Source organism: Lithobates pipiens, unplaced genomic scaffold (assembly GCF_037356315.1).
Source record: "Lithobates pipiens isolate NorthernLeopardFrog02 unplaced genomic scaffold, aLitPip1_a1.2 Scaffold_167, whole genome shotgun sequence".
NCBI lineage: Eukaryota > Metazoa > Chordata > Amphibia > Anura > Ranidae > Lithobates > Lithobates pipiens.
Genome location: NW_027507753.1, coordinates 1,756,450 through 1,782,197, shown reverse-complemented (window position 1 = coordinate 1,782,197; position 25,748 = coordinate 1,756,450). Strand labels below are relative to the sequence as shown.

The 25,748-nt window shown below is 43.3% G+C and overlaps 2 protein-coding genes across 14 annotated transcripts in view; one reads left to right on the top strand and one right to left on the bottom strand.

Annotated features, from left to right (window-relative positions):
* The window catches only part of LOC143986539 (NACHT, LRR and PYD domains-containing protein 3-like), a 535,368-nt gene that overhangs the window by 373,821 nt on the left and 135,799 nt on the right, over positions 1-25,748 (top strand). The window lies entirely within an intron of this gene.
* Positions 1-25,748, bottom strand: part of LOC143986537 (NACHT, LRR and PYD domains-containing protein 3-like) — a 177,532-nt gene that overhangs the window by 39,097 nt on the left and 112,687 nt on the right. For 12 of the 13 annotated variants that reach the window (XM_077484900.1, XM_077484905.1, XM_077484904.1 and 9 more), the window contains 5 exons: positions 19,646-19,713; positions 17,832-18,134; positions 13,505-13,543; positions 10,794-12,513; positions 8,461-8,604 (listed from right to left, as the gene is read on the bottom strand). In XM_077484900.1, coding sequence (XP_077341026.1) covers positions 8,461-8,604; positions 10,794-12,513; positions 13,505-13,543; positions 17,832-18,134; positions 19,646-19,682 — 2,243 coding nt within the window. In that variant the 5' untranslated portion in view covers positions 19,683-19,713. The remainder of the gene's footprint in view (positions 1-8,460; positions 8,605-10,793; positions 12,514-13,504; positions 13,544-17,831; positions 18,135-19,645; positions 19,714-25,748) is intronic. The other variant, XM_077484909.1, reaches the window with a different exon arrangement.

The following is a 25,748-nucleotide window of genomic DNA, read 5'->3' as shown; positions in this document are numbered from 1 at the left end:
AAATGCAGATGTGAAGTTATACGCCAAGCTATTAGCACACAGATTGACAAATGTACTGCCCCAATTAATTAATTATGATCAAGTGGGTTTCGTGTCGGGCTGACAAACGACAGACGCTACTAGGAGAATGCTTAATCTTCTACATATAGCGGAAAAAGAAAGAAGGCCTTCTCTACTCCTCATGTTGGATGCAGAAAAGGCCTTCGATAGAGTACACTGGGGGTACCTTAGAGGGGTATTGGGGAAGTTTGGCTTCTCCAGCCTGATACAAGATGCAACACTGGCTCTATATTCCTCCCCGTCAGCATATGTGTATACGGAGGGAATGTTCTCCAAATAATTTCAAATCACGAACAGAACGAGGCAGGGTTGCCCCATGTCCCCATTAATTTTTGCAGTAATAATGGAACCCTTGGCAGAGAAAATCAGATCTGACCACTCCGTACAAGGCATAGCATCACAATCGTACCAGCATAAAAATGACATTATTTGCTGACGATGTAATATTATCACTCTCTAACCCAATCAAATCTCTACCTGCAGCCCACAGTATTCTCCAACAATTTGGCAGAATATCCTTTTACAAAGTAAACACAATGAGATCAAACATACAAGGCATAAGAATAAACAAAAGAGTAGAAAATAATTTACAAGAGATTCTCCCATATCCATGGACCACACCGTCCATTACCTATTTGGGTATCAAACTCACATGTCCACTCTCTAAATTATACCAAGAAAACTATGTACCACTCATTGACAAATGCCAGAAAGAACTCTCAAGAATTCAAAAAGTTTTACCTATCCTGGTCCGGACGGTTAGCAGCATATAAAATGCTAATACTGCCAAAAAGACTTTATATCTTTAGAGCACTGCCAATTCAAATACCTGCTAATTTCTTTACAACAATACAAAAACAACTGTTGAGTTTTGTGGGGGGGAGCAGGGCGAGGTGCTCTCCTTTCATACAAAATACACATAAAAATGCAGGGGGTATGGGCCTGCCAATACTGAAGGATTATTTCACAGCACTAGTTATCGACCAGATTAAAAATTGGTTTGTTAAACCAGTCGTCAAACCATGGTGCCAACTAGAACTTACTAGATTTCAATCACTTTCACCCCTTTCATTTCTCATGGCCTCTGTCATACCTACAGCTAACCAAACCACAGACCACCCCACAATTCAAGCAGCGTGTAGGGCATGGCCTGAGATCAGCTTAGAAGGTTCAGCACATTACCCAATAGTCAAAGTCCCCATTCCTCTGGAATCCATCAAATGGTTAATCCCTAACATAGCATTGAATAAATGGCTTGAGAACAAAATAAGTAATATAGCAGATCTCACCACAGGGGATAAAATAAGGCCTTTCACATACATTCAGCAAAAATTCTGAATCCCAAACACAGAAATCTTTACCTACACACAGATCGCTTCTTTGGTTCAAAGCATAAAAGTGACACATATCCCCATCATAGAAAAATATGGAAATTCCTTCAGTCCTGCAACACCAAAGCTAAAGGTATAACATTAATATATAATTCTCTTCATTCTAAAGATGTCTTTCAGTAATATAATCCAATACTAAAGTGGGAAACAGAGCTGGGAAAGACTTTCTCGGAAGCTCAATGGGGTAAAGCCATTAAATGCAACTATAAGTACTCTAGATGCTCAAACTATGAAGAATTAAATCAGAAACTTATGCTGAGATGGTACTTTACTCCATACATTGTGGCCAAATTCTCAAAGGACAATTCCAATCTGCTCCATAAATTTTGGTTGGATGTATTTAAAGCGGACCTCCACGCTGAAGTGGAAGTTCCACTCATCTGATCCCTCCCCCCCTCCGGTGCCACAATCGGCACCTTTCAGGGGGGAGGGGGTGCAGATACCTGGATAATCCAGGTATCTACACCCACTTCCGGGACAAGCTAGCCGCAGATGCCCCACCCACCCTCCATTGTGTTCTGGGAAACAAACAGTTCCCAGGACACAGCGGGGACCAGTGGAGATGCACAGCACGACTCGTACATGCACAGTAGGGAACAGGGCAGTGAAGCCGCAATGCTTCTCTTCCCGATTCCCTGACAGAGGATGGCTGTGGGGGCAGCAGAGAGACGAGCAATTGCTCATCATCTGCCGCCGACATCGCTGGACCCTGGGACAGGTAAGTGTCAATTTATTAAAAGTCAGCAGATGCAGTATTTGTAGCTGCTGGCTTTTAATATTTTTCTTAAAGGTGCAGCTCCTCTTTAACCTGATTTCAAAAGTGACAAAGTAAGTGTTAAACCTAATGTGGAACAAGCCATTCTGAGTTTAAACACAGCGGATCATCCCTGCTCCATTAGATCCATATTTACACATATCCTATTATCCTATTATCCTATCCTAAGCAAATGGAAGTCCAGCGAAATTCCTAAACTGATTGAGGTTTCAATTAAAGTGAAGATGATTGCTGAATATGAAAATATAATAGCTTGCAGAGAGGGGACATACCAAGCATATCAGTCCAATTGGTCTTCTTGGAAGAATTTCTCCAAAGCCCAGGGGAGACCTGTTCAGAAATAGTCTTCACTGAGCGGACGCTACTTTTCATCTTCATTTTATTTTTTGTTGTTATCTTGTCTATTCTTTTCCTTATTCATACTTCACCTTGTTGTGTCGGTACTTTCAAGATCCAGTGACCCTGGCTCCATTTTCAGTATGTACTTGGTAGATGAGACTATATAAGTAAAATAGAGGGAGGAGTGTGCCCCCTGAAGACACAGTGTGCCCCCAAAAGGGGTGTCTGGGGGGTGCCCTTATCCCTGTGACCATGGGATAGATCCTGGTAATTCCTAAAACAGCAGAATATATGTTGGAGCAAAAAAAAAAATCTTGAAAGTAGATTACCCCCGACAATTAAGACCACCTCATACTGTTCATTGTTATAATTGTTGTACTAATTATTCTATTAAGATTGTAAATGGAATTCTTCTGTAATCAGTAATTCTTCAATAAAAACCATGGAAATAAAATAGGGGATAGATTTAAGACATTTTTATTATTATTTTATTAGTAATGACAGCAAATTTTTATCATAACTGTAACATTATGGCGGACACATCGGACACTTTTGACACTATTTTGGCACCATTGTCATTTATACAACAATCAGTGGTATAAAAATGCACTGATTACTGTATAAATGACACTGGCAGTGAAGAGGTTAAACACTAGGGGGCGATCAAGGGGTTAAGTGTGTCCTAGGGAGTGATTCTAACTATGGGGGATGGGCTATCTAGGACAAGACAGCGATCACTGCTCCCAATGACAGGGAAAAGTAGATCTCTGTCTTGTCACTAGGCAAAATGGGGAAATGCCTTGTTTACATATCCCCGTTCTTCTGGTGCATGACACAATCACTGGACACCATTGAACATCGAGTCCAGGGGTCCCGCGGGCACAGAGCACGTGGCAGATGTGCACACACCCACAATGCCGCATCTTAAAGGGGATGTACCTGTATGCCCATTGGCACTGCCGTGCCATTGTGCCAACGTATATCGTCGTGCACTGGTCGGCAAGCGGGTAAAATCACTACTCCTGAAAAAATGGCCATTTTAAAAATGTTTTTGCATTGATACATGTCCCCTCGGGCAGGACCCGGGTCTCCAAACACTTTGTATGGCAATAACTTACATATAAGCCTTTAAAATTAACAGTTTTTATTTTTCACATTCATGTCCCAATGGTGTTTGCATGTTCACACAAACTTTTTGTGTGTTCGCAAGTTCTGGTGAGAACCGAACTGGGGGGGTGTTCGGCTAATCCCAAGTCAAAAGGTACTAAAATCTGCTGTTTCCACCTGAATTCTGGGCTGGCCAATGAATGGCGGAGGTACGGGAGCTGCAGAAGTGATGGGCTGCTAATCAGGATTAGCAAACACATCAGGAAGGGCACTCTGGGCTCTACAGGCCTTTCTTTGAATTCTTGGTGGCTGCGGGGCACTTCTTGTGCTAGCCACCGCACCAGTCAGGTACACCTGACCTTAGCAGGGACCAGTACCCCATCATCAGAGCTATCTGTCAGGGTGATCTCTACCAGTTTGTATACTGAGCCTGAATCTGACAGTGAGGTCTCTTCAATGCTGTACATTTATAGGTACAGCTAGTGTGACTCACAGGTAAAAGAGCACCTGGTTGTCAGCGACTGCTTCAATCGCTACAAAAAATGAACTGTTAGTGCTAGCAGGGATCAGGCGTGACTCTGCTAAAGCTGCAGTTTTGTGTGCTGTGTTTTGTAAGTGACAGTGATCTATTGATACTGCACTTGGGTGGACTGGGCAGAGGGCTAAATGCAGGTGCTGGCAGGTATCTGGGCTGATTCTAATAACGCCACATTTTTAGGAACACTATACTATTGGGAACGCTAATATAGCTCTGATCAGATGAAAGATATTGATCTGTTCAGATACTATACTAGTAATGGAGCTATATAGTGTGAGTGTGTGTTAGTGTACCTGGCACTAATCTGATGATGTCTGGGATTGACACTGACCCTAACTGACACTAAAACTGATGTCACCCGACAAGAGATCTGTACATTATACTAGTGACACTGTGATAGGGAGTGAAAGGGTTAACTTGGGGGGAGGTGATCAGAGGGTTAAACCTTTATTAGGGGGTTAATGGGGAGTACCCTAAACCTACCTGGGCCTACCACTAACTGTCCTAACACTGATTAGGGACACCAATACAGTGACTAGTGAAAAATCTGAAAAATGCACTTGGTGACACTGTGACAGGGAGTGAAAGGGTTAACGGGGGGTGATCAAGGGGTTAAATGTGTACCTACATGTCCTGGTGTCAGTGTAGTGTTGGTGTACTCACAGTAGATGTCTTCTCACTTGCTGGAAACTAAAAGGGCTCCACGAGGGGAGATGACATCACTTCCTCTGCCTGTGTTTACATTACACATGTAGAGGACAGTCTGCCATTCACCAGAACCGATCAGCAGGTCCAGCCCAGAAATCATTGACCTGGGCCTGTAGACTGATCAGTTCTGAAATCTATCAAATCGTTGTGGGGACGGTGTAGGGGGGCGCGTACCCCCATACCCACACACGTGACCGACATACGATGATGGCGATTCACGCAGGAGAGCCAACCTGCCTCAGTACAACTGTGGTGGCTGGTCAGGAACCGGTTAATGTATTTCCCCCAATACTTACCTGAGCCTGATCCCCATCCAGCAATGTACACAAGAGCAGAGGCTCTCTTGGCTCTCTCCCTTCTCATTGGCTCAGACACAGCAGGGGGAGACATTGGCAGAGGAAGATGTGGGACTTTTATGGCAGATAAGGACTCATAAAGGGGATGGGAGTTGGGGATGTTCATCATTTCTTCTAGTGATGGGGGAGGGGTAACTTTCCAGGATTTATAACTCCTATCCTGCAGAAGGGAGACAATGACAGATGTGACAGTACAGTTCCCTGTCCTAGTAATTGTCGCCCAGGGTTCTCAAATAGGCAGGTTGAGGGGCTCCAGGGGTATTTAATGTGGAGGAATCTGTTTTATCAGTTTCCTCCAAAGTTTGTAAAATCCACTTGGGGACCTGGAGCCCGGAGATTCCATAGCGTTATGGGTGGGATGGAATCTCCAATCCTGGGACCGGGTTTTTGGAACAGCCAGGAGTCTGGCTGGTTGATTGAGCAGGTGGGTCCTGGGCTTATAGCAAAGTTAGGATCAGGGTTCTGGGCTCCACCCAGAGAGACAGGAGGTCTCCAGGAGTCCAGAGAGTCCAGAGAGTCCAGAGAGTGCAGAGAGTGCAGAGAGTGCACTAGAGAAAGCCAGAGACCCAAGTCAGAGGATCAGAGCAGTGAGGGGCTGCTTGCTAGATAGACACTGTGTGTGTTAAAGCTGTGTGCATCGGAGACAAATGAGAGCCTGAAGGGGAAGGCCTGAGCAGCAAGGAAGCTGAAGAGGTACAGTAGTTGTGTGGTAACCCTGTTATATGGCCAAGAGGGCTGAATTGTAAAGCCTGGGCGGCACTGCTGCTGAAGAGAGCCAGGTGGCTTGGCATTTTTCATGTATTTTTTTTTAGCAGAAGAACCCCTGTGTGGGCAACCAAGCGCATGTGTGAACTTTATGTTGTTCCTTTTTAATAAAAGTGGGCTACCATGCCCTTAAACGAAAGTTCCTGTTCGCTGTGAACTTACTGAAAAGCATCAGCCACTGAGTTAAACATCCCCCAATGTCACACAGATGATATTTCTGGAGTATGAGTTGTATTGGTTATGGGACGGCCTTTTGTACAGAAGTGAGAACTGTCTGAGGTCTTTGTCTTCAGAGGAATGGATCATGTTTTCTGTCTTTATTATGGTCAGGACACAACATTCCATTCATAGATTTGTAAATATGAAATATTGGATATATATAATTAGCATTTTCATTTTCAGCCAGCAGGTGGAGCTGAAATCTCTTTTCCACATGTTTACCTGAATGTCCTTCTTGGATCACTGTACAATCCATGTTATTTACAGAGCTCAGTAGCTCAAGCTGTAATTTCCCTTCATAACTGAATGACTCAGAGGAGGGGGAGGGGAGGGGGAGCAGATTCCTGAAACCCACCGGAGGGACCTCACTGGACATTGTGTGAAAATTGAGGATGAATTGATCCGTGGTGTCTGTAGCTACAGAGGTCAGTGAGGTCTCGGTCACACGTGTGTCAGTACCATGTGATTATGTGACATTTATTCAGCATTTCTAAAGCCTGATAACCGCCTTCCATGCCTGCCATGAATATTACAATGGCGGCACACAGTGCTGGTCACACAGGAGCGGTAGCGTTGTGTCGTGTTATAAATGAAGCCGCATGTCGCTGTCATGAGATATCCACGCTTGTCAGTCGCCTCCATTCATTTCATGGTGATGTCCAATAATCTCTGAGCATTAGAGGACAGACAGCAGAGGCTCCGGTATCCCAGAATGCACTGGGAAATAATAGAGAAGTAGGACAGAGCAGCTCCGGTCACTTCTGGTTGTACAGAACAGCCGTGTGGTAACTCCAATAGCTTCTGTGTGCCGGCAAAATCACCAACCAGCCGGCAATACTGACAGTGCCAGGCAGGAAATGTGTCACTGCACAGCCAAAAACCTCTTCCAATTATATATACTAATCAGCTGAACACAGAAGGATTCATCCACAAAATCCAACACCAAATACATAGAAAGACAACTGTGCAGCACCACAAGTGAGACTCCCTAAACCTAAAAATAGGATTTACATTTCAAATGTTTAAACAATCCACACGTGTTTCAGCACAATTATACAGGAATATTACAATGTTAGAAAAAACAATATAAGTAAGATATTGTCAAAGTGCCCAATATTGCAGCATGATGAGTGAGACTACCCAAACTTTAGCATACTATGTACATGCAAAAAACCTACTTTGTGGTTGGCCACTTATGATTAGTGATGTGCAGTGACACCTCCCTTACAGGATAGATATAAAGATATCTGTGCAGCACTAGAAGTGAGACTCCCTAAATCTTAAAGGGTTGATATTTACATATTTTAAACAAACAACACAAATATACATGATGAAGCCCCGGCTAGGGCGTAACGTGTAAGGTGGAGACGTCATCACGCCTGTCAGATACACTAGGAGAGCCGCTGCTATACTGTTATGAAGGAGAGGAGGGTCGCCGGGCGCTCTGTGCATTCTTACATGGATATATTGTGATTCTATGTGAGGATATATTACATGTTATTATTAATAAACTATTAATGACCCGAGTATCCCAGCTATTGTGACACATACAAATAAAACAGATGTGGTAACAAGTCACCAAGCGGGTATTATCCTCAGACTGGGAAATCTGTCCTCCAGGGGGCAGGAGAGCGATAGTGAGTATGATGACATGGCGGCTGGTTTTCATTCTATAGAATTATTGTAATATATCCGAAATCCACATATCAGAGGAGATCATTTCCTCTACATCACTTCCCCTTTAGGCTCCTCCCACTAGAAGAACAACCCCTCCCCCGCACATTTCTCCAGCATTCTTATAGTGTTTTCAGAGCTTGATAAACACAATGAAGACACATGATAAATGTCATAGAAGTGTTACTGAGCATTGCTTCCTTCTACATAATCATCAGACGTGTGAGGGAGTCCTAAGGGGGTCTATTCCATCCTATTTCCTGCTTGTTAGGAATATGGAGGGTCATTCCATATGTACAGAGCCTGGTCACTGTTCTACTATAAGGGGAACCCCAAATCCCATGGATGAGATTACAAAGAGAAAGATTCCCTCAGAGAGAGGAGAAGACATGAGAAGAGGACAGGTGATGGAAGATTCTACATGGGTGAGGATGGAGGACACCCAGAGATAGAAGGAGACACTGAGAGACGGGAACAATCACAAGACGTCACATTTCCCCATCACGGCACATCACACATTTCTCTTACCGTAATTCCTGAATTTTACTCTCCGGGTTCATCAGAAAGGAAAGAGAATCCGACATCCATCCATATCCTGAAGAGGAGGAATCTTCTTCTTCTGCTTTGTCCTCTCCCGGACAATCTTTACTGGAAATAGTACAATCCACAAATCTAAAATCCAATAATGAGATAATAATTATCACCAAGAATGTATGACCTCTGACCCCAAGAATAACAATGTAACCCCAACATTTCCCTTCCACATGGCTGCCTTCCCTCCGGCTCTACAGCCTCATACTGGACCTGATGAGGACTTCTCATTGGTGGCTATGAGTGGTCTTTGAAGTCACACTCCAGACAAAACTTAAAGGAGGCCCCTGATATGTATACGGGGTCTCCGGCCTTCCTACACAGGGGTCTCCATTCAGCTTCTGGGAAATCCTGGAACACCACTTTGGTTCCAGATATAAAATGCAGTCCAGACATTCCCATCTCCGCCCACTTCTGCAGACAATTGGCCCCTCCAATGTTGGGATGATGATGTCACACCCCTGACATTATTTCCCTCCCCCACATCTCTGAACACAAAGCTTTCCCTCCAAATGTTCTGTGTAATAAATGGTATAATTGGGGGCAGGGAAAGGGTTAATGTGATGTAAATGATGTGATTGTTCCCAGAAGTTGTGTAGAAGGTGATATGTGGGAACCACCATTTAGCTCTGGTTCACACAGCACAACATGAAAGTCGCAGCCACTTCCAGCTTGACTTTGCTCTACAACTTCCCGGCGACCAGGTGCGACTTCAAAGTGACCTTACTGAGAAGCATTCCTATGTGACTTTGATGATCCGTGTTTATAGCGTGTTTATCACATGACAAAACATGCATCTGATAACCGCGATTGGGGCGTCATTAACAATCAGGCTGCATTTACATCTGCATGATTCTTAATGCACATCAACCGCCAGAAATTGTGTGCTTTGCCGCATGTTTCAGAAATGCGCTGCGACCGTGCGTCACGCTTGTACTACAAACATGGCAAGGCGAGCGCGATGCATGTTTCCAAAATGTGTGGCAAGGCATGCGTTTTCCTGCAGGTTGCCGGGCATTCAGAAACGTTCAGATGCTAACGAATGGTATCACAAGTGCAGCGTGTGTTGTCACACATTTTCAAAATGCACAGCAAAGCATGCGTTTTCATACGGGTTGGCGTGCGTTCAGAAACATGAAGATGCAGATGAATGGTAACACAAGTGTGATGTGCATTGCCACACAAAACACGCAGAAAAGCATGCGTTTTCTTGCGGGTTGCTGTCAGTTGTAAATACGTTTCCATTCATTCACATCTGTACATTTCCAACTGCACAGCAACCTGCAAGAAAATCCATGCTTTGCTGTGCGTTTCATAAATGTGCAACAATGTGCGTCACACTTGTGTTATTATTCATTTGCTTCTGTACATTTCGGAATGCATGGCAGACGCAAGAATACATGCGCTTTGCTGTATGTTTCAAAAACGCACAGCAAGGAGCATTGCTTTTGTGTTACCATTAATTTACATCTGCGCATGCGTGGTGTGCGTTGCTGTGTATTTTGTAGACATATGAAAAATCGCACATTGTCTGTGTGGGTCGCCTCGTATTCGGAAACACGCAGATATGAATGTCGGCTGATTGTTAATGACACCCCAATCACAGTTATCAGACGCATGTTTTGCTGCCAAGATGCATGACGCTCCATGACTGAGAAGATTCTTGAGCTACTTTGGGGTGTTTGTTGCATGTCGGGCAGAACATTCCAGTGAATGGGCTCCCTATACACAATGTGTGATTACACATGAAAAATACACAAATAATGGAAGTGGGAATGTGCGTTTCCGCTACACTCAGGTGTGACTGGGATGTGATTGGAGGAAGATTTTAGGCAGCAAGGATGGCCAGGGAGGAGAGGTGGGGGGTAAAGAAGCCTCAGAAGTCGCAGCAAAGTCTTAAAGATTCAGACAAATGTGCGACTTTCTGGTGATTTTACATTGAAGTCTATGGGAGTCGTGCAGCACAAGAATCACACAAAAGTAGTGCAGGAAGTATTCTCTTTTGTTGCAGTGACTCAAATCACAGCAATTAAGACAACGCCCAATAAAATCTTTGTGTTTTCACCTGACCTGCGACTTTACATGTCATCAGAATGTCGCTGGAAAATTGCTGTAGTGTGAAGCAGGGCTTAGGGCTGAGGAAAGTGTGAGTTCCCAGGACTTCTAACAAGTGTGGTAGATGGAGAACATGTCTGATAATCACCGTTATACTGTATGCAGGTTCCTGCCCATTCTCTGAATTCAGTTAGGATATCCTCACACTCACTTACTTGACCTTCTTACTCCTGTGTAGGAATGGAGATAGAAGTTTCTGGCACTCTGGACCCACAGTGAGATAATAAAAATATAAAGACTGAAAACTTTCTCTCTTCAAAGTCTTCAAGCAATAGATCAGCTGCTTGGAATAATTCCTGTCCATCCACAAGTGATCAGTATCTGAGCCGCGCAGCTTCAAATTTGTACAACCCGACATGACTCTCCTAATGAAGTCCTCATCCTGAGTCTCATACAGACAGGAGATGATCTGAGTATAGAAATTCTGATTGATGTCCTTCATGGCCCATTCTATGATTGCAGGTTTGGCTCGGAGTGAGATGGAGATTCCTGTGACCTCTGAGAATGTCTTCACCTGATTTTCATTTAAGAGACCAAACAGGAATTGTACAGATAATGATAAATGTGAGTAAAATGAGTAATATGGACTGAATTCATCGAATGATTCCCCTTCACAGATCTCCGGGAGGAAAGTACCTTCCATAGACCCAGACCCATCATCCATCCCATAATAGAGAGCAGCAAGGAACTCCTGTACACTCAGGTGGATGAAGCTGTAGCAGGTCTGGTGACGGACGTCCCAACGAAAGATGTTCTCATTCAGAAATACAGACTCCACCTCATCCAGAGAAAGTCCATGTCTTTCTAGATCTTTCTTCTCAAATAAGATTTGTTGGTTCAGAACTCCCTGATTGGCCAGAGCACACAGCTTCTTCAGACAGGTTTGTTTCCGGTGTACAGACTGCTCCTTCTTGCTGTGATGGGTTAGTAAAACCTCCAGGAAGAGAAGATAAATTGAAGTCGTTGTCTTACACTGAATTACATCCAAATCTTTTCTTATTTCTTGTGTCATTACAGTGCAGACAATCCAGCATGTGATGGGGACGGCACACATGGTGTACACAACGTCATTGTCTTTTATTATTCTGAGAACCTTGTCTGCATCTTCTTTATTTCCATAGAATTTATGGACATATTCCTCTCGATCGTCCCTTGTAAATCCCTGGATTTCCACATTGCGAGAATCATCGATGAATGTGTTAAGTTTCTTCATGGCCAGTGACCTTGTGGTGATGATCAGAGAAGATTCTGGGAGAACATGTCTCCTGAGCAAGCTTTGGAGAATTATTTCTTTGTGGGTTTCCATAGAAATGTCAGGACAACCCTCAGATTTCTCCTCCAGAGTCCACCTCAGTTCATCAAACCCATCAACTATGGTGAGAAGTTTTCTCTGACTTCCAGGATCCTTCAGAATAGACACCAGGTCATCTGAACTCAGTCTGCAGGTTCTGGATAAAAGTCCCACAAGACTTATGTTTTCAGGGATGGTGTTGATTTCTCTACAGCTCAGATAAAACACAAAATCAAACTTGTCTCTGTAGAGATCCCCAGAGGCCCAGTCCAGCATGATCTTCTTGGAGGTCATTGTTTTTCCAATCCCAGCAGGTCCTTGTAACACCACAATCTTAGGGATGAACCCACATTTATCAGGGTCAAAGAGGGCCTGGATTGTGGTTGGGGATCTTTTCTCCATGATCTGTAGATGTCTTCTGCCTGAACTCCTTATTTCTTCTTCTTTCCCCTCTTTATTCTGGGGTCCCTTTATCATCAATAAATTGGTGAATCTTTCCTGTAGATGAACAGTCTCCCCCATACGGGAATTATATTCTTTAATCCTCTGGAACTTCTCTTTCTCTCTGTATTCTTTACTGATGTCTTTAGGAGAGAAAAGAGAATATTTTATTCCTCATACACACATGAAATAGTATTTATAACACAGAGTTGGGAATATTGTATTCTAACCATAAACCCGAAGAATGGAACCCTAAAAGAAGATATCCCATGAAATACAGGAGGAATGTGGGAGCATCCAAACTATGGACACACCATCCAGACCAGAGGCATGAATAGAACCTACAGGGCTCCAGGGCAAGAAACCATGAAGGGTACCCCCTGACTGCTGGGGCCCTTTTCATCAGTCTCAGGCCCTTTCCTCTGGTCCCCGGCCCCTCCCTACAAGATTGGGACTCTTCTCTCTGAAACAGGAAAGAGTTGCCACCTTATCCCTTTAAACCCGAACACATAGTGATTACACCGGTTCTGTGGTTGATTAAGGTGGTAATTAAACTCACTGGGAGCCTTACCTGCACTAAATCAGTCTCAGAACTTGTGTAATTCATATATGTTTGGGTTTAAAGAGATGAGGTGGCAACCCTAAGGCAGGGGCCCTTTCTGCTTGCTCCTGTTGTGGGGCCCTTTATAAGCCATGGTTCAGAATGCTGCGACTTATTATGTGACTTTCCACACAAAGCCGCATGACAAGTCAAAACCCATTCATTTCATTGGGTGCTGTCCTAATAAATGTGACTAAAGTCACAGCAACAAAGAAAAAGACAATCCTTTTCTATGGCGTTGGTGTGATTTGAGTGGCATAGACTACAATGTCAAATCACAAAATTGCAAACAAGTCACAAGGAAATTGCAAGCAAGTTGCACAACTTTGGGATCACAGCAGTGTGAACTGAGTCCATGTTCTGCAGTGGGCCCCCTTCCTGACATCTTGGGGCCCCTACAATGGCAGAATGCCAGGGCCCGATCTTAAGTGCAATCTTTGTGACCTGGCAGTCCCACCACTGATCTGGACTACAATAATAACAAAATGTTCATCCAGAAGAGATTTCATATGAAAAGTGGATGTCCTACTAACCTGATAATGTTTTGCTATGTGTCGTCTTCTTCAGTTTGGCTGGAAATAAGATTAGGGAAGTGATTAGTCCTGACAAACCTCTGAAATGTAGAAAATAATAACTAAGAGAGTTATTAGTGTAGCAGATCCTCCCAGACACCATCATCCCACCAACCCTCTGTAGATTGGAGTCTCTCCTCCTCCAGGTGATGGGGAGAGTCTTTGCCTGGTAACATCTCAGCATATTGCAGTGACATGTGACCATGGTGGGGGACCAGAAAAGCCCCCAATTCCCTATGCAGGGATTACAGGCACCAGGGCCAGTACAAGGCAGGGGCGGAAGGGTCACGTGCCCTGGGCGGTACCATTTGCCAAAGGAGGGGGGGCGCAGCCTGCAGGTGAAGTTCTGCCATAGCCGCCGCCCTTCAGTGTGTACAAGTCACCTATGTCAGCACCCAGCGGCACTATACAAATTGTGTGTGCCGAGTGCGTGCACTCCTACATCCCCCCTTCCCTCAGCTTCACTGTTTACTGTCTCCTACTGTCACTGTTTCCTCCCCCTATGGAGGAGTCTCATAGTCCCTGCCAGCGGCGTGACGTCACTCATGGCCAGAGGCGAGGTGGGAGGACTTAGAGGAGCGCAGGGAGCTGTGTCAGACTCAGCGCTGTGACCTAGAGGAGCTGCTGCCTGGCTCTAGCTGGAAGGAAGCCAAGCTAGAAGATTTGGAAACTGGATTGCAGTGTGACAGACAATGTGCTATGGTCCGGACTGAACTGTTATAAAAGTAAGCAGAAACAGATTAATAAATGGCTGGATTGGGGGAGGGGAGGAGGCTGAGGCAAGGTTACTGACCACCACTGCTGTTTAATTTCCGCTGTGACAGATGGGGAAGTGTGTGGTGTGTACAGTGTGTGCACCCTCTCCTGCATGGATTGTGGCTGGAAGAGGAGAGTTGCCTTGTAGTGGAAGTGTGCTGTGCATGCGGGGTATTGTGATGTCCAGGTTGGCATAGCTTTATGACAGGTGAGAGTATATGTAATGCAGCATGGACAGGGTTGGCAAGGTGTCGCATTAAACCTAATTGAACTTGTATTGTTTTAAAGTGTAAGTAAACTCTGATGGGTTTACTTCCTCTTTGTCTCCCTGCAAAGGTAAAGCATAATGGAATACTATGCATCGTATAGTAGCCCATTATGTGTCACTTACTTGACACAGGAGCCAGAGATGTCACCGATGTCCCCTGTAGTCCGGAGCATCCATGTTCTTCCGGGTATCGCTGCTCCGGCCACTCACAGCGCCGGAGCAGCGATGACATCACTCCCGCGCATGCGCAGGCAGTCGCCACTAACGGCATATCTCCATTAGCAGCGGCATGCTGCTAACGCCGATAGTGCGCCTGCGCGCCACTGTCTATGGCACATGCGCCATAGACAGCTGTCACTGTCTTTAAGTAAATATCTCCTAAACCATGTAGGTTTAGGAGATATTTCTTGGACCTACAGGTAATCCTTAATCTAGTCTTACCTGTAGGTCAAAGTGCTTTGTAAGGGTTTACAACCACTTTAAGTATATTCTAGTTTTGAAACATTGATTCTTTCTAAAAAATGGGGGGGGGGCGCAGTTTGCCATATACGCCCTGAGCACCAAATGGCCTTGTCCCAGCACTGACAGGCACACACCTAGAATCTGGAGCCTTGACTCCTCTTTCTGATGGAGGTTCAGGTGGATGCATGGGGCACAAGGCTCAGAACCCTGAGCAACAATCATGAGGGTCTCCTAGGAATACAGATATAAATATAGAGGTTCTGTATAATAGACAAGTGGCTGTGATTGAATTGCTCTGCTCGGCATGCTGAGTGATGTCATTGTGTTATGGTAACTGACTGCCGGCATCCTGGAGAAGTGTTACTCCGCTTCCCTTTTACATTGTTCCTGAGCTCTGTAGCCTTTTCCTTCATCCACAATTTTATACCCAAATTTATTTTATTCTGTAAACTCCCTCAGTAAAGATTGTTTAACCCCTTAGTGACTGGGGGGGAAACAAATGTTAATGCCTGAACACAATTTTGCAACTTTGACCTGTGTTAGTAAATCTGTACATATCATCCCAACTACATTGTGTATCCAGGAGGATTATACCGGATTCATTTCAGGACAAATTGGGCTTCTTTTGGTAACACTGGAACTAACACTGTTAGTTGTGGTTTGTACCGTAGTACGGCCTAAAAAACACACATTTTGCTTTATCTTACCTAAAAAATCTGACATACTAATTTAGAAAATGTTTAACCACTTCCTGACCATCTCACACTGATATATGTCGGCACTTTGAAGAGGGATATCATTGTTATGACAACAGCTAACTATCATAACCCCGGTATCCTCTTCTTAAGTGAGCGGTCCGGTTTCTGATAAAAGTGGTCTCTGCGGCAGATTCACCACACAATCACTTTTATCGGTGGAGGGAGAGGGCCCCCCTCCCGCCGCTCTCCAGTGCCCTCCGCCTCTTACCAGAACCGTTGTAGCGGCGGAGGAGATTGCGTCCTCTCCCGTGTGTGGTATGGAGCTGAATGAGGGGAAGATCCCCACCTATCTCCAATCTATTGCAGGGCGGAAGCCACGTCAGAACATAATTTTTGTGGAAATATGAGATGTGAGATCTTTTTGATTCCAGATCTCATATTTAAGAGGACCTGTCCTGCTTTTTTCTATTATAAGGGATGTTTACATTCCTTGTACTAGGAATAAAAGTGACACCATTTTTTTTAAAAGAAGAGTGTAAAAGAAAAAAAATATATATAAAATAAATAAGAAAAAATGTAAACGCACTCCGTCCCGCCGAGGTCAGGTACAGAAGCAAACGCATACGTGAGCAGCGCCCGCATATGAAAACGGTGTTCAAAGCACACGTGAGGTATCGCCGCGATCGGTAGACTGAGATCAATAATTCTAGCCCTTGATCTCCTCTGTAACTCAAAACATGAAACCTGCAGAATTCATTAAACATCACTTATGGAGATTTTTAAAGGGTAAAAGTTTGTCGTCATTCCACGAGTGGGCGCATCTTTGAAGCGTGACATGTTGGGTATCAATTTACTCGCCGTAACATTATCTTTCACAATATAAAAAAAGATCTAACTTTACTGTTGTCTTATTTTATTTATTTAAAAAAAGTGTATTTTTCCAAAAAAGTGTGCTTGTAAGAAAGTACGGTGTGACAGAAAGTATTGCACGACCGCCATTTTATTCTCTAGGGTATTAGAAAAAAAAATATAATGTCTAAGTAATTTTCTAGCAAAAAAAACTGTTTTTAACTTGTAAACACCAAATCTCAGAAAGCGGTTCGATCCTTAAATTGTTAAAAATAAAAATACCCAAAATACACCAACCCTGACACCTGACCCTAAAACTAAATCTGGCACTGACCCAGATCTAACCTTGATCTAGCTATTTTTTTCTTTATTAGAAAGAACACAATGCATGATACAAAATATCCTGTATGTATACAATATATTATATAATGGATCCTGTATTTATACAATGTATTATATAATGGATCCTGTATGTATACAATGTATTATATAATACATCCTGTATGTATACAATGTATTATATAATGAATCCTGTATGTATACAATGTATTATATAATATATCCTGTATGTATACAATGTATTATATAATATACCCTGTATGTATACAATGTATTATATTTTGTGTCCTGTATGTATACAATGTATTATATAATGGATCCTGTATGTATACAATGTATTATATAATATATCCTGTATGTATACAATGTATTAGATAATGGATCCTGTATGTATACAATGTATTATATAATGGATCCTGTATGTATACAATGTATTATATAATATATCCTGTATGTATACAATGTATTATATAATGGATCCTGTATGTATACAATGTATTATATAATGGATCCTGTATGTATACAATGTGTCTTTCTCTCCATTTGGAAAAGAAAGAAAACATAGGGGTGAGCTGCACACTGATTACTATGATTGCAGAGGATATCACAGCGATCATGTGACAGGGAACCGGGAGTCCCGGATTCTGATCAGTAGTACAATCCCCGGGGATCTTAGTGATCCTAGTCTCTATGCAGCGCTCTCCCAGCATAAAGGGAGGTACCCAGATATGTGGCCCCCAGAATAAAGACCCTTCTTGTGAGGCCCCATAAGTGCGTACTGTCAGTGGGAAGGGGATCATCCAGTTGAAATCTCCTGATTGGTCACTGACTTTCCCTGGGTGACATTCCTAGTTCTTCCTCACACAGATTTTTATCAGGAATTGGTAGGAAATGGTCATTATAGATGGGAGCTCACCATGTTGTTTTCTCCTCTTCTTGAGGTAATTTGCGGGTCCCATCAGACTGATCAGTGTAAAGACATGAATGGTGACATCCAGAGCCCCTTCTTCTCCATATGTGTCTATCAGGGTGTCCTTGGTGGTGATCCAGTCTGCATTTTCTAGTCTTCCTCGGGGGATGGGCTGTGTATCTCCATAGGAGAAATCAGACAATTTGTTCCTAAATCTCTTGAAGTCACTTCCTTTCAGATCCTCCAGAGAATATATGATAAGATCCCCGGGGGTTTGTTTCCTCTTTCCCAGGACACCAGGAGCCGACCCTGCAGAGAGGACAATCATTAACCATAAGGCCTCATACACACGAACGTTTAAAAAATGGGCTGTAAAGCTAGTAACAACACCTGGGAAAAAAAGCAGAGTTAAAAGCGCAATTTTATTAGTGTTTTGATTTGGCGTCAACTTGCGTTTAACAATGTTTTTAAGCGTTAACGCTAAGGCGTGTTTAAAAAAAAACATCCCTCTGATATTTTCCACTCTCAAATTACTCACATAAACATTTTTATACAGCTTAAAAACGTTGACACTAAAAAAAGTTTGTATAGCGTTAATGAGCGTTTTTGAGCTTTTTTCAGCGTCAGCGTCAAAACCGCTCTAACGCTGGAGCCTCTGAAGGCGATTGTCCTTGTTTTTTTTTTTTTGGAGCTTAAAAACGACCATGCCCGTTACAGCTCAAAAACGCCATGGTGTGTATGAACCCATTGAATAACATGGAGTTGCCTTCTTAAGCAGCAAAAAAAGCTCAAAAAAGCTGCTGTAAAAACGTCCATGTGTATGAGGCCTTAACATTCCTCCTGATTGGAGGATTTCTGACACATGACAGCAGATAAGTCTGTACTGGCAGCCAGCAATGCTATAAAGAGCATATAGAAGGGAAAGGAAATGATCCCCAATATGTCTATATGTACATTATCCTATGGAGGGATTGGATTCCCTGTGGTAATCTCATATGATTGCCTCCATAGTGGTAAGTTACCTCTCAGATGGATGAATATTGGGTGCAAACACCTAGGGGGCTATTTATATAAAATTAATCACCTTTGTGAATTATCCCTATAATGTGTCTAATATGTTTATTTCCTGTGATTATCAGCTCCATCTAGTGGTCATAATGCCATATCTTACTGGTTGAGGCATTTCAAGAAAATAATGTATGATACTGATGATCATAGGAAGTAAACATATTAGACAAATTACGGGGATTATTAGTGATGACTGTACAAGTGACACAAATTCATAGTAATTATTTTATATACAGACCTCCTAATGTAGATATAGGGATGATCATTTTAAACATCATGGTTATTGATTGTTTCATAGTAAACTAGAAAAATATATATAAAGCCTTTAAAAACCTCCCCCCTGAATAATGATGTGTCTGATGAGTGTGAACTAAGAACTCTGATTACCCCCAAATCTCCCAGCAGTATGTGTCATGTGACACGGGGCTGTTTTCTCCTTAGGGTTATAGACAAAGGATTCCCCAAGCACTACACAAATAGCCATACAATTTGGGGTCCTGCAGTCATTATGGATCACTGGACCATCTCAGAAGATCATTTCTATCAATGATAAATAAAATCTGAAGACACGGGAATGTGATGGTGGAATTGATGAAAAGCTCCTGAACTCTTCTAATGGGTGGACTGACCAGATGTCTACAGGAAATGTCCAGACTATGGAGACATAAGATGTCCTATCATCTAATTCCAATCTCTGGAGATGTGAGATGGAGGAAAACATTGGAAAGGATGGTCAGGATCAGCAGTCATACCTTGTGGGGAGGAGGATGAGGAGGAAGATGTCGCCATGACATCAGAAGATGACCCGAGATGACATCACCTGGAAGGAGCACAAACAATAATTAACGTATTTGTAATGCGATGAATGGAAACAATAAGGAGTATTTTGTTCCCTTCTATGGCTGGCTGGTTGACCAATTAGAAGGTATTAGAATTGGATGGATTTCTGTCATTTACAACCCATAAATATAAGAGGGTCAATCAGAACCTTCATCCCCCCATAGCGTCACTGTTGGAGTGCTGGGCGGATGTGTGACGAGAGGACGTAGCGTCCGCCTGAGGGGAGGGGCCTGCCAGCGCTAAGCACACCGCGCCGACGAACGGGAAGCAGAACATGGCTCGGAGCGGGGAGGTGAGAGATCCCAGCCCAGCCAGGTGCGAGCCCACGGGGTGGTAGCTCGGATGCGGTGTCGCAACATCCCGCAGTCCCGCGAATAGAGAACTTCCCAGCCTCCACAGCACCTCGGTCGGCCCCCCCCCGTTCCCCCGTACAGCTGATACCCCAGTCCTTGTATAAGGACTACGGAGGCATCCTAAGGAAATTCTCTGGAGCCCGGAACCAGTAGGAAACTAGCAGGAGAGAGACACAGCGGAGAAAAGGACGGTAACAGTATCAGACTTACAATTTCACAATGTCTTTGCTGTGTAATATACATATACATAGGTGAAAGCAAACAACGTGAATGTGGGACAAACATATGCCGGCAAGGGGAGTCTCGCATAGACAGGTGGACGAAGCCTTTGATGTTTGGCGTGTATTCTGTGGCTGTGTGCTCCTGCGAGCAGATTTGAATTTAAAGTGTCTTAGAGGGAAGCTATAGCATGGATGAATAGACCATAATAGGACTGTAGTATTGCCACATATGCCTATGTCCGAACGCATTGCTCGATATATCTGACGAGGGAACTCGGAAAGTACCCCCCTAAGATAGTGGTAGATCCGCTGGGTAGACACACACGGTCTCCACAAGATAAACTGAATAATATATCACAGACTACCTCAATTGCACACGACATCTGCACATATGAAATAGTACGCTGGAAAAGTCGCACGATACTAAAATGTGGGGACAAACACATGCCGGCAAGGAGAGTCTCGCATAGACAAGTGGAGGAAGCCTTTGATGTTTTGCTTTTATCCTGTTGATATATGTACCTGCTGAGTGAAGCGGTCTCACCGGTGAGCGACATTGATTACAGATTCAGTCCACACACATTAGAGCACGGATACAACGGAATGAGACATAAAAATTATTTTTTCCAGCTCTCTTTCTTTCCCTGTCATTCACGGAGCTGATCAGATAAGCAGATCTGATCTAAAGTATCCTAGAGGAGAAGTTATAGCAAGGATGAATAAACCGTAATAGGACTGTATTGTTACCACATATCCTTATATCTAAACACATTGCTTGATATATCTGAGGTAGGAATTTTGAAGGTACCTTCCTAAGACATGGATAGATCCGCTGGATAGATATATATTGTCTCCGCAAAGATAAACTGAATAATATATGACAGACTACCCCAATAGCACATGACATTACACATATAAAACAGCACGGTGGAAAAGTCGCACGATCCGATTCTAGGGATTCATTTTCAGATCTATACGTAATTTCCCCAGGACTCAGCATATCTTTTTTCTTTTTTAAAGGGATCTGTCTGTTTTTTTTTCGCGGAGATCAGAGAAGAGTTCCTAAGTGGTTGTATGTACCCCCCCCCCGGATGGATATGGGTATTTTTGAGGCGTACTTCTGAATAAGGCATAGGGGCCAATACCTATAGCCTTTCTATTATTTCTCTCCGTACTATGCCCGGTACATAAAGATAGCACGGTGCTAAAGATTCATGATAACATGTCAGGGCGATTCTTCAGGTTCCCAAGATATACAGGCTTTCTGCCTAGGGGGGGTCGGCGCACCCAAAGGTTGCCTTTGGGGGCAATATCAAACTTGCGGAGAGAGGAAGTCAGCTTTGAGGGACCCCCGGGTGGATTGCCAGTAGAACATAGACATATAGTAGGAGGTATGGCTGCTAACCCCTAAGTAAAATTGGGGAGCAAAGAGATAAACAGGATTAACAGCCGCATAGAAGGTGAATCGCAGGAGGAAGCGATTTAGCCGATGATCCAGGATTAAAGGGAAAGAGTCATTGGGGTGCTAGGTTCCATATAAGTTTGAAAGAGATTGAAACATGAGTAAATCAGCGAATAAGATGTCGAAAAGTGGAGCCTCACGAAATTTAAAAGATAAGGGCCTTGATACGACGATTCAACAGTATATGACACAAGGAGCAAGCCCCAAAGAATCGGGATCTGATAAAAGACAACCATCCATCCAAGATTACAAGAAGGGATCAGGCAAACACAAGGGTGGAGGAGCTCAGCAAGCCAGAGAGGACACAATAATAGATAGTGACTGGGAGAGAAGCAAAATGGAAGAACTAAGGACAGAAGATCTCCCCCCCTCAAAAGGAGAAATGGCGGAGATGCTCTTAAAACTAGAGAATGCAATTAAAACAGACATTAGGGGACTTCGAGAAGACCTGGGAGGACTATTAGAGAGAGTAGAAGCTACAGAAAATCGTATAGACCTCCAAGCCATAGAGCTAAACAAAGTCAAAGATAAACTAAAAATATTGCAACAAACACAAAGGAACACGCTTTATAAATTGGAAGACCAGGAGAACAGAAGCAGAAGGCAAAACTTGAAGTTTCGCTCGATCCCGGAAACAAAAGGTGAAGATTTAAGATCAATACTAAATAGCATTCTCTCCCCTTGTTGGGTAAATGAGACAGGAGCCCCCCTAAGGATCGATAGAATTCATAAAATCGGTAAAGCAAGATTCGGAGATATGGACAGACCGAGAGATATAATAGTGCGGTTTAAATTTTTTGATGAAAAAGAAGCAATATGGAAAAAGTTAAGAGGAAAAACCCCACTAGTATATGAAGGTAGAGAAATACAGATATTCCCGGACATTGCACCCGAGACGCTTCTAAGGAAAAAACTTCTGAAACCCCTGTTAGTCGAATTGCAAGCTCAGAACATTAAATATAGATGGGGTTTTCCTGCTTGCTTAATAGGGAACAAAGATGGTAAATCGGCGAAGCTGAGCTTCCCGGAAGATCTGGAAGATTTCTGCGAGAAATTGGGAATACGCCCGCCTGCACTTCCGGGTTGGCAAGAAGAAATAATAGATTCAATGTAGTGGGGGGGGAGAGGGTCCGGGGAAAGGAAGGGGGGTGAAGGGGAAGGAATAAGGAAAGATATAAATTAAAACAGGGATGTGGAATAAAATACCTCCCGTCTCATGGGAAGAGGCGGGAGAGGCGCAGGCGAAAGAGCCCCAGACCCTCATAACAAATAGATTAGGAGATGGTAGGGGTATGCAGGACCATTAACCTAACAAGGGCCGAAAATAGGCCACAGGGGTTGGGGGGAGGGGGGAGGGGGCGGCGGGGGTTTGGTGTGGGAAGTAAGGGTGGGGGGGGTGGGAGGTGAGGACGGGGGGGGAGGGAAGGTGTAAGGTTGGGGAAGGGAAGTAAAGTGGAAAGAGGGGATGAAGTGGACCACCCAAGTAAACAGGATAAAAGTACCCATGTAGGGCAGGAGAATTTTAGGACAAATAGATGGGTAACAACAAAATAGACGGCATGAAATTTATGTCCTATAACGTTAAGGGCATGAACACCCCAACAAAAAGACATAAGATTTTAGCAGAGCTGAAACGGTATGAGGCCGACGTCATATCTCTTCAGGAGACTCATATCTCCCTCGCGTCAAACATAAGATTATACTCCAATAACTACCCGGTCTGGTATTATAGCGATACCATATCGGCTAGAAGTAGAGGGGTAGCGATAGGGTTCTCCAAAAGAACAAGATTTCAGCTAAGTGAAAAAATGTGCGATACAGAGGGAAGATATCTGTTTCTAAAGGGTACACTAGAGGAACTGGAATGTACTTTAGTAAATATATATGCTCCCAATAGTATCAGCTTTTTGAATAAGACATTAAATAAACTCATGAATTTCAAAACAGGATATGTAATTATGATGGGAGATATGAACTTCGGCCTCAATCCGGAAGTAGATAGTTCATCGGAGGCAAAGAAGGCGAGTAGCTCTGCACAAAAAAATATACTACAAAAGCTGTACAATAATCAACTAGTAGATATATGGAGAGTAAAGAACCCTCTGGTACGCGACTATTCTTTTTATTCAACAGTCCATGGGACGTAATCACGTATTGACTACATATTCATAGACCATGGGCTGTTGGAATATGTGACGGACACGGGGATAGAAGTTATGACCCTCTCGGACCATGCTCCGGTAAAACTATGCTTGAATATTTCAAGGATAGGGAGGAATCCCTCTATATGGCGGTTGAATGAAGAGTTGCTGCTCGGGGAGGAGGATAGGATAAAAATCGCGAGTGAGATTGAACAATATTTTACATATAATGATACAGTGGATATTAAAGGCCACACGTTGTGGGATGCGCACAAAGCCTACATTAGGGGAATATTGATATCTATGGGATCTAAAAAGAAAAAAATGAGAGCTGAAAAAATCAATAAATTAATGAGAGAGATACACTGTTTGGAACAAGATCATAAAAAAAGTTTAAAACAAAAAGATCTGGTACTTAAAAAACTATTAACTGCAAGGGTGGAGTTGAAGGACCTTCTAGACCATGAAGCCAGGATGGTGTTTAAAGGGTTGGACAAGGAACGGTATATATGGGGAGATAAATCAAGTAAGTTTCTAGCTAGAATGTTAAAAAAGAAAAAAGGGAAAAATTGTATTGGGAAAATTCAGAATAAAAATGGTAAAACGTTGTATACTACCAAGGATATAGCGGAAACCTTCAGATTATACTTCGAGGGGATATTCACAGATAGCAATATAGGTGTAAAAAACAGAGAAAAAGAGAAGATCAGGGAATTTTTGGGAAAAACTATACTGACTAAAATTAGCCCTACCGAAAGGGAGATGCTCGAAAGGCCAGTTTCGGAAGAAGAAATAGTTAGAGCACTATTAAAATCAGCCACAGGAAAATCCCCAGGACCAGACGGTTTCACAACATTTTACTACAAAACATTTAGAGAGGCCCTTGTCCCCCAACTTTGTCGGTATATGAATGGTCTAGGAGAAGAGTATACAATGAGTAAGGAAGATCTAATGGCAACAATTACATGAATCCAGAAAGAAGGCAAAGATCCTATACAGTGTACCAGCTATAGGCCGATATCGCTGTTAAACGCAGATACAAAACTTTACGCTAAAGTACTAGCAGAGCGAATGAAGGATCTAATGACAACACTGGTCCACCCAGATCAGACAGGATTTATAGGTGGACGGGAGGGAAAGGACAACGGAATAAAGACACTTCTCCTGCTTCAGAAGATGCGACAGGGTGGAACCCCCAGTCTGCTTCTGTCGCTGGACGCGCAGAAAGCCTTCGACAGAGTAGACTGGGGGTTCATGTTTAAGACACTGGAGAAGATGGGGCTAGGACCAACGATGATACAGAGGGTGAAGGTGTTGTACGACCATCCAAAGACATGTATAAAAGTTAACGGGTGTGAGTCAGAGTCCTTCGAGATGGAGAGGAGTACAAGGCAGGGTTGCCTGCTGTCACCCCTGCTGTTTGTGCTCTCCCTAGAACCACTCCTAGCAGCAATAAGGGGAAAACCAGAAATAGAAGAGGTAAAAGTGGAAAAAGTTGAATACAAATACTCCGCTTTTGCGGACGATATATTATTGTACTTAAACAACCCAAAGACATCTATGCCAGAATTACTAAATTTATTAGACCAGTATGGGTGGGGTTTCAAATTTTAAAATAAATAGGTCAAAATCGGAGATAATGAACATTAATATTAACAAGCGAGAGGCACAAAGTATGCAACAGAATTGGAAATTCCCGTGGAGGAGTGAACTTAAATATTTAGGGATAAAGCTGGCAAAAACAGAGAGAAAAATGTACCGCTGCAATTACATCCCGTTATTAGATGAGATACAGGCAGAATGTAAAAGGTGTAGCTATAGACCACTATCGTGGCTGG